The sequence below is a fragment of the Macrotis lagotis genome, chromosome 6 (genome assembly GCF_037893015.1).
Source record: "Macrotis lagotis isolate mMagLag1 chromosome 6, bilby.v1.9.chrom.fasta, whole genome shotgun sequence".
Lineage (NCBI taxonomy): Eukaryota > Metazoa > Chordata > Mammalia > Peramelemorphia > Peramelidae > Macrotis > Macrotis lagotis.
Window position 1 is genome coordinate 224,482,444 of NC_133663.1, and position 9,655 is coordinate 224,492,098.

The following is a 9,655-nucleotide window of genomic DNA, read 5'->3' on the forward strand; positions in this document are numbered from 1 at the left end:
AGTGGGGACAGATGGGTAGAGAGAACATTCTATGCATGAGGAATAAATAGCCAGTGAAAGCACACTGATATAGAAGATAGAATGTGAGTGTGAGGAGCATGGAGGCCATATCACTGGATTATAGCTTTTCCCTTCTTGCAGATTTTTGATTGGAGTCTCTTAGGTATCACAATAAGTGCTAAGGATACAAATATAAAAGTGACAGGTTTTCCCCTCTTCCCATTAGAATGCAAGCTCCTTGAGGGAAGAATCCTTGAGGAAAGAAGCTGTGGAAGTGGAGAAGGGACAGTGGAGTAGTGTTGTAGATATCGAAGAGACACATGAGATTTCTCAAATGTTTGGATATATGGGATTAGGGAGACTGAGGAATCAAGGTTAATGGGAGGATGGTAGTTCCTTGATGGTCATTGGGAATTTTTAGAAGGGGGGTAAGTTTGGGTTGAAAAGATAATATTTTCTTTTTTGATACATTGAATTTTCTAGACCTACTTTGGGCTTATTTTTAAGCATATCCTTTTTGAATAACTCCAACTAAACATACTCTTGTTTGATTGATGAACCTTCCAAATTAGCTTAATGTTGTTTCCATTTCTCCAGTGGTAGGAATAACCACAATTTCCAAACAGGCACTGGATAGTCTTTGTTCTATTTAAATTCTTCAAGGAATCTGCTGTGGAGTTCAGAACTACAGGTCATCAATACATCTCATTCATTTGTTCAATCAGTGTTCAACAAGCATTTATTAAAAGTTTAATATATATAATGACTGTACTTAGTTCTGAGGATGAAATGACAAAGACAGAAACAAAACATTTCCTAACCTCTTGGAGGTTACATTCTGTTGGGTGAAATGGGGAAGGAACATGTACAACAATAAGTCAATACAAAGTTATGGGCAGAGTAGAAGCTGAGAGAGCATTAATAACTGGAGTTATCAGGAAAGCAGGAAAGACCCTCCAGTAGGAAGTTGCATTTGAGTTGAATCTTCAAGAAAACTAGAGATATTAGATTGAAATATGGGGTCTCTAGGCAGATATATCACATAATTCTTCTCCCTCCCCATCCTAAACTTAGCTATAGTATTTGTCCATTCTAGTAGAAAGACAGAATTAGCAGTTTCCCTGCTAATTAGAATGAGCATGTGCTCAGTATCTTACCTTGAGTTTTTAGGACTTAGTGAACCAAAACTGTGAAAGTGTTGAGTTTTGTTTTTCAGACAGACAAGGCTACATTTGTACTTCTTTAGTTAGGTAAGTAGCTAAATAGTAAGATCAATGAACTATGTGCTGTGTCCTTTTTAGCCAAAGAGGGGGGTTGAAAGAGTAGGAGTGTAAGCAATTGCAGTGAATTGAAAGAAATCTCATTATACCATTGATTCTTGCTGCTGCTCCAATGCCATGAACTTACTTAGCAATTTCAGGCTAACCCACTTGTATGGGGGATATGAGCAAGTTCAAGAGCTCTTTCCTTCCACGTGGAACAAATGACATTCTCAAGTTTCAAAGAAATTTAGGGTTTTAGCATTACTAAAATCAATAGAGTAATCAGATTGCCTATTATTACACCATAAGAAATGATGAAATGGACATTTTCAGAGGGATCTGGAAAAAAGCTTTATGAACTGGTGCAGAGCCACGTGAGAACTAGCAGAATAATTGATATAGTGATAACATTATAGAGAAATACAACTTTGAAATACTTTAGAACTCTGAACAATACTGTAATAGACCAAGGGTCCATAAAAATGAAGGTAAAACACCCTCCTCACGTCCTGATGGAGGGATGATGAACTTAAAATGCAGGAAAAGACATACATTTTGGAATGTGAGAATTTGTTTTGACAGACTAGGCAGCTATGTATTGAGAGATTGAGAGCCAGTTTTTGTTGTTTTGTTTTGCTCAATGGGTGGATGAGGTTAGAGAATAAGAGGAAAGATTAATAAAATAAATACTTGTACCTAAAATTTTTTTAATTAAAAAAGAAAACATTTTTCAATTTAAAAAAATCAACTCCTTTAATAACAGAATAATAAAAAATAACAGAAGTTATGTGTGGGAGTATGATGGATGGGGGGAGTGTTAAATAGGGAAATAGCTTTAGTTTAAAGTTTAAAAGCATGATGATAAGCCAGGTTTTAAAATAATTAAAATATGAAATTCAAATTAAAACAGTACTAATGTGTTAAATTGAAGACTTCTAGTTTAAGACATGAGCAAGGGATTCATTTTCTTTTATAAAAGCTAGGTCTTTGTATGTTGTGGGCTGATCATTCTGAGAAACCATTATAACCAACTATCAGGAGTTAGTTAATTTTTGAGATTAAGCAATAGGAGTTATAATTAGAATAGTTTCAGATCACTTATTCTTTCTATTCAGTGACAGCTATAGTGATCTTAGCGATGACAGCCTTCCAGAAAGAAAGATTTGTGAAATGGAACCAAATTGATATTCCTTTGTGATTCCTCATAACAGAAGAAACCCAAGCAGGTAAGATGAAATTCTTTTTCTCTTTAATTTCACTATTCTTTTGAATTTGGTATAAAATTCATGTTGAACCTCTGCTTGAGGTTACAATCCCTTTTTGCTTTCTCAATACTGATAACAAAGTTCAGCAAGTATACTCTTGTGTGTATCATCTAATCCTTGGTGTCACCCAGGTTTAAGACCCAGGTGTCGTCCTTGACTCCTTACTCTCTGTCACCCCACAAATGCAGTCTTTTGCCAAATCCTATTGATTCTATATTCACATGCCCTGTCCCTTCTCTCTAATAACCATGGTGCTGGCAAACTATCACCTCATTATCTAGACTGTAGTAACTGCCTCTCTTCCAACTCTAATTCATCCTCTACTCAGGTATCCAAATAATCATCCTAAAATATAGACTTGACTATGTTATCTCTTTATTCAAGTGGCTCTGAGATCAAATATAAACTCCTCTGACTTTTAAAGCCCTTCATAACCCCTGTCCGTATTCAGATCTGGTGATACTGGGCTTCCTTGGTGTTCCTTGAACAAAGCCTCTCTCATTCATTTTCACTGACTGTCTCCCATTCTTAGAATTCACTCCCTCCTTCTCTCTTGCCTGCTGGCTTCCTTCAAGTCTTAGCAAAAATCCTGCTTCTGACAAGAAGCTTTCCCTGATCTCTGCAATTTCCTCTGTAATCATCTGTTTATCCTATATGTATTTTTTTATTGATGGTTGTTAACATGTTGTCTATACTGTTATTTTATTTACTTCTTGACATTAGGGAATATTTTTGCCTTTCTTTATATTCTCAGCACTTAGCACTTATGCTTGGTGATTATTAGATGTTTGATAAATACTTGACTAATTGCTACTCCAGGTATAGATGAAAGACAGTACTTTGAAATATGTGTTCCTTAGAATTGACAATGGATTTACTATTTGGGGAAGAGATGATGGATAATTGGGGTAAGAGATGATGGATATTGCTAATGATTGCCTTCATTATTTTTCTTCTTTAATCTTTTGTACCCAGGAGAACTTGGCATAACCTCCTTTAAAATTTTTTTTTCTTGGGGCAGCTAGGTGGCGCTGTGGATAGAGCACTGGCCCTGGGGTCAGAAGTACCTGGGTTCAAATCCGGCATCAGACACTTAATTATCTAGCTGTGTGGCTTTGGGCAAGCCACTTAACCCCATTGCCTTGAAAAAAAAAAAGAGAAAAAACAAAAACAAATTTTCCTTTCTTTCTTTCTTTCTTTCTTTCTTTCTTTCTTTCTTTCTTTCTTTCTTTCTTTCTTTCTTTCTTTCTTTCTTTCTTTCCTTCCTCCCTCCCTCCCTCCCTCCCTCCCTCCCTCCCTCCCTCCCTCCTTCCTTCCTTCCTTCCTTCCTTCCTTCCTTCCTTCCTTCCTTCCTCCTCGCTCCCTCACTCCCCCCTCCCCCACCCTCCTTCCTTTCCTTCCTCCCTTCCTTCTTTTCTGTCACTTTCAAAGTTGTCCTCCTACTTTGTTCTTTTTTCTGACCTTCCTTTTTTCTCTACATTTTTTAAACAGATGCCTCAGGGACTGTTCTTGCTTACTTGTTTGTCTGCTTGCTTGTCCTCTACCTCACTGAAAAAATAAAAAAAATTAAGCAAAGTCCTTGTAAAATATTAATTTTATATATATATATATATATATATATACACACACACACACACACACACAAAAAACAAATACACACATTGGTTGACTTTGAAAATGTAAATTTTGTCCTGCATCACCTCTCTCTCAAGAGGTCCCTTGAATAATTTTAATTATTATCGATGTAGTTTCTTGCATTTATTAATTTAGCTTATTAGATAATTATATGATGCCTCATGAGACTATTACTCTAAGTTCTTGATGACTTTACCAATAGAAAAGCAATCTCTGCAAATGTAGAGACATCTCTATTCCAAATATTCTTCTAGGCTGTTTGTGCCTGAACTGTAGTAAAGCTTTTTGAATTCATATGATCTGAGTCACAGTCAGATACATTATACAGAGACTCTGTCATGATGTCATTTTGGTTTGCTTTGAGTAAGAAGGATAACAACGAACCAACCAACCGACCAAAATGTAAAGTATTTAAGTACAAATGTAGAAAAATGATTATAAGTAATTTATTGGAAGATCAAGCAAGATTTAAATTTTAGAAATTTGTGGAGACTGCTATAATGAAAATAGTGTTAGATCTAGGGTCAGAGGTATTGATTGGAATTTTTTTTTAAGGTCTTTGCAAGGCAAATGGGGTTAAGTGGCTTGCCCAAGGCCACACAGCTAGGTAATTATTAAGTGTCTGAGACCTGATTTGAACCCAGGTACTCCTGACTCCAGGGCCGGTGCTTTATCCACTGAGCCACTTAGCTGCCCCTGATAATAATCTTCTGATAAACTAGTGGCTTCTGCCAATAAGATAAATGATGATATATTAAAATCTCTTCTTTTAGTTTATTTTTTGTTTTAATTTATTTCTTAGCTTCATTATGACACTTTTATTATTATTTTTACTTTATTTTTTATTGTTTTTTGAATTTTACAATTTTTCCCCCAATCTCACTTCCCTCCCCCTACCAAAGGCAGTCTGATAGTCTTTACATTGTTTCCATGCTGTGCATTGATCAGAATTGAATGTGTTGGGGCGGCTAGGTGGCGTAGTGGATAAAGCACTAGCCCTGGAATCAGGAGTATCAAGCCACTTAACCCAGTTTGCCTTGCAAAAAAAAAATTGAATGTGTTGAGAGAGAAATCATATCTTTAAGAAAAAAATAAAATGAAGACTTCTGGTAATGATATTTGAAGCTTTTTACTTATTAAGTTGGAGTCATGAATTCCCCCCCCCCCCCCATTGTCTCCTTTTGGACAGTATTGAAAAGTTTGAACAGATTTAAGGTATTTCATTTTGTGTCTACTTTTTCGCCTTTCTCATGTTATAGGCAATAAATAAATAAATGGTGTTATTACAGCATTTTTGACTGGCCATAATGAAATATTTAAGGCCTTTTCCCCCTCCTTCTCTGTCATTATTTCTCTTCCATGTTCCTGGGTCAGGGAACCTTTTAGAAGAATATAGTTTTGTTTTGTTTTAAATTGGTTGTTAAGTGGTTGTCTTCCATCCCTTGGATCATATGTGTTGATGTGGAAGTGTGGTCAAGTTTGTTTTTTTTAGGGAGGTGGGAAAGGTTAAGAGCTGCAACAAGCTTACAGGTAGATTACTAAAGCAGTTTTTTTCATCCCTGAGGTTTTAATTGACTTTACTTGAAAGTTTAGCAGGTAAAGAAATTTTATTAACTTTAAGCTCAGAGGCAAGATGCTAGTAATCCCTATAGGGGTTGTTAGGCATGAAAAGGGATGAACCCTAGTCTTTTAGCAAGGAGAAATAACCCAGTACTTTTATCTTTGGGGTACAGTTTTAAGATCTTGGTAGAAACCATCTGATTACTAAAGAAGAGTTACTCTCATATCATTAATCCATGTTTCAATGAGGAGAAGGATTGAAATGATCTACCAGGAAAAGGGAAAGAAGTTTTCATATAAGTGCTCATTTACAAAGACAGTAAGGGACAGAGGATATTGATTGTTGAGTGATAAATAGCCATCATTCTTAAAGAACTGTTAAACTTATAACTGTATCTCTCACTTTTTTTTTTAGCCTACAAATCTGTTGGAAATCAATTGAAGGAACTGCTGGAATGAAACTGACACACAAACCTTTTCTTACTCCTTTTTCTTGACAAAGAGATTTGAGATTTAAAGTACTGTAGTAACCTAATTCCAACCCCAAACTTCTGATTAAAATAAAAAGGAAGGAAGATAGAAGAAAAAAGATGATTTCCCCTCCTTTTGTATAGAGGCTGTTGTTGGGTCTGATTGCCTTATAATAAGGAAAATAAAACTCCTTCATGCAAATGTTTGGGGATTTTTTTTTTTCATTTTGGTCCTGTTTGCCATGATGAAAAAAGACTTCTTGAAACCTGAACAATGACTCATGTTAATTGAACCCTATAAGACATATTCTGTGGAAAAGCCAGTTGGCAATATTGTAACTCATTTTAAGTCCAAAAACTTAGACTTTTTATCTAGTGGAACACTCCTGCAGATTTGAATGGTTCCTGAGCTTGCTTATATCTTTCATCTTGTTTAGTGTTCCTTCCCATTAACATGCAGATGAAGCATTCATCAACTTTATTATAGTTCCTGATTTCTACTATTGATTATGTATGGGAAGATACAGAATGTTTTGTGGGTAGGTGTGCATTTTTTCTTCTTGAAAGCAGAATTTATTTATTCAGTTGCTGAGTAATTTGGGGGGGGTGGGGTTGTAAAATAATATTCCTGTGTAGAGCTGTGAATCACAAGTGTTATATGAAGGTACCCAACTGTAAATTTATCAACATTTTATAAGATTAAAACAGAACTAACTGAACTGTCATCTTGACTTTCAATAAAATGTTAAGGAAATGTAAGGGCTTCCCTGTGAAAATAGAAAACTAAAATACTCTATCCTCAAAGATGCAGCTTAGGTTGAAAGTTGGACTTGGATTGCTAATAGAGAAATTCACAGAAAAATAAAAAGGTTAATTTGAAATGAGAAAAGAGTCCTAAGTGAGTTTCCACTTTTAAGAATCAGAATATCTAAACTTATAACCTGGAGGTGAGAAAAGTATTGTAGGCATGGGTGTTTCAAAGTGAACCTCAGCAACAACTGAAAACAATCTCAATTGTTGCTTGGTTGCTTTTTTTCCTTGATTATATCCTAGTGTGGAAGGCAGTGAAAGCCAATATGGTGGCATGACTTTGCTCACTCAACATTCTGTGACTTCATATAAATGACAGGGGGAAAATATATAGACCACTGGTGCAGAAACAATATTCTTAAATTAAATGATCTAATAGACAGAAATGATCTAAGAAATTGGCCAGGGAGGAATTAAATTTTTTGGTTCACTTGACTAGAAAGGGACTTTAGGGATGCCATCATACTAACATTAATATTGACATGGTTGCAGAAATGGCCAATCATTTTCCCTGGCCAGTTTGATTCAGACCATAAATCAAATTGTTGTCTCCCTTGGCCAGGTGTCCTACTTGCATTTTATGGATAGAATTTTATTCATTGCTATTTTTCATACCATATTAATAGAAATATAGAATTTCAGAATGGGATCTCTCTATTCTTATTTTTAGGAAACACCTTCTGGATGAGTTCCACTGCAGCTTGGAATTGATTTAAATCAACCCCAGGTGGTTCCTTAACTTGGGCAAGCACCTGTAGGAACCACATTCTGGTCAGGAAGATCTGGATTTTTGTCACTAGACAAATTTACCATATTGTTGCCATTACATCTTACTAGTACTGATACAACTCACTGTTTGATTCTTTGTCTTTCTGCCTCTTTGTGGACCAAGGCTTAGCCTCACTCCTTGTGTCTCCTTGGCCCTCAGTCTAGTTTCCCTCCAATGGAATAAAGAAGGTTGTTTACCTGTAACTTCTGTGAATTTTTTATTATTTTATTTTATTTTATTTTTTTGAGGGTTGTCAATTGTTGTAAAGCTTTTTGCTATAACTTCTCTTGGTTCTTTGGTCATTTATTTTTTAGAGTTTACAGATGGTAAGTCTTCATCTGGCAAAGGATTCCTGACTAGCATTTGGAGAATGGGTTTAGAATTTTAGAAAGTTACATAACTAATCTTCTAGAAAGGAAGATGAGAACATTTCTGATGTGCTCTGATTATCTGAATAAATTATGCCATCAGTTTAGACTTCCAAATTCTTGTTTTTCTCTCCAATTATAGACATGATGCTCTTTGCCAAAGGGTACTCATTAAAGATGATAGATTAAATCATAGGCTTGAAAAACCACTTGATTATGGGAAAGCAAAGAATACAATACCAGCTTAATCATCATCATCATCATCATCATCATCATTAGACCTAAGCAGCTAATGTTACTCAATAATTTTTGTCTGATTGATTGTTAAATAGCATTTCATAAATGCCCATCACTTCATGGCATGAAGAGATATTGGTTTGGCTTAGATGGGAGTTCAGCTTTTAGAATCTGTGTCTTCCTTGCTGGCAAGCACATCACAGTGAATTTTCAATTACACTTCTTTCTAGAGGAGTTCATGATGCTTATATAGTTTCATTAACCTTTACTATATCCCTCTGGGAAAAAAAATGATCTTCCCACCCTCATTTGGTATCTGACTATGAGTAATTCAGTTTAGTTCCTCTGTGATTTAATTTTTTCATCCATAAAATAAGGAAAGTCTTCAAAAAATGAACCAGGCACCAAAAGATCATGTAGGACAACTACCAAACACATTCCAAGAAGATAGTTGTCTGATCTCACTCTTCAACATCTCCTCCAACCCTGTTGATGACTCATTCTCACAGCTGCTAGGCTATTTATTACTAATGTTTTAGTGCCACATTGGCACCATTTGAAGGTATGCTTAGTCTGGAGAAGAGAATTTTTTTTTTTTTGGGGGGGAGCATGATAGCTGTCTTCAAATATGGAAAAGGCTGGGACTTCAGGAGGGACAAGACTTCTGTCTGGCCCCTAAAGGGAAAAACTAGGAACAACTAATGGAAGTTACAAAGAGGAAGGTTTATCTTGATAAATTTGAGATCTTTTAAAAATGAAAGCTATTCAAAAATAGAATGGGCAGCCTCAGCAGGTCCATTATTCTAGGACCATAAGAAAATGCATGATCATTTATTGAATAGACCACAGAAGAGCATCTTGTTTAGGCATAGGTGCAGGATTAGATAAAGTTCTGAAGTTTCTTCTAGCTCTGAGATTCTGGGAAGTCTATCCTGTTAGGTATTAGATGCAATTAATTTTCTCAAATAAATATTTTTGTCTTTGTTTTTGACTCAATACCACTTAAATGCTTCAAAAGACACAACTTCATAATATAGAATTTCCTACTCACAATGAAAATCTTTCTATATATATATTTCTCTCTCTATATTTTATATTCTATTAATATATAATATATATATTATATATACTCTCTCTCTGTATATATATATATATGTATATATATATATATATCTCCTCCCTTTCTCTCTTTTCTTCCCTTCCTCCCTTCCCTCCTTCCCTTCTTCCTTCCTTTTCTTTTTTCTTCCTCCTCCTTTCTTTCTTTTTTTCTTGTGTAGAT

At 35.3% G+C, this 9,655-nt stretch overlaps 1 protein-coding gene across 3 annotated transcripts in view; it reads left to right on the top strand.

Moving 5' to 3' along the window:
- The window catches only part of CTPS2 (CTP synthase 2), a 122,438-nt gene extending 114,793 nt beyond the window's left edge, over window positions 1-7,645 (top strand). For all 3 annotated transcript variants that reach the window (XM_074192368.1, XM_074192366.1, XM_074192367.1), the window contains exons 18-19: window positions 2,378-2,488; window positions 6,138-7,645. In XM_074192368.1, coding sequence (XP_074048469.1) covers window positions 2,378-2,447 — 70 coding nt within the window. In that variant the 3' untranslated portion in view covers window positions 2,448-2,488; window positions 6,138-7,645. The remainder of the gene's footprint in view (window positions 1-2,377; window positions 2,489-6,137) is intronic.
- Window positions 7,646-9,655: the final 2,010 nt, after the last annotated feature.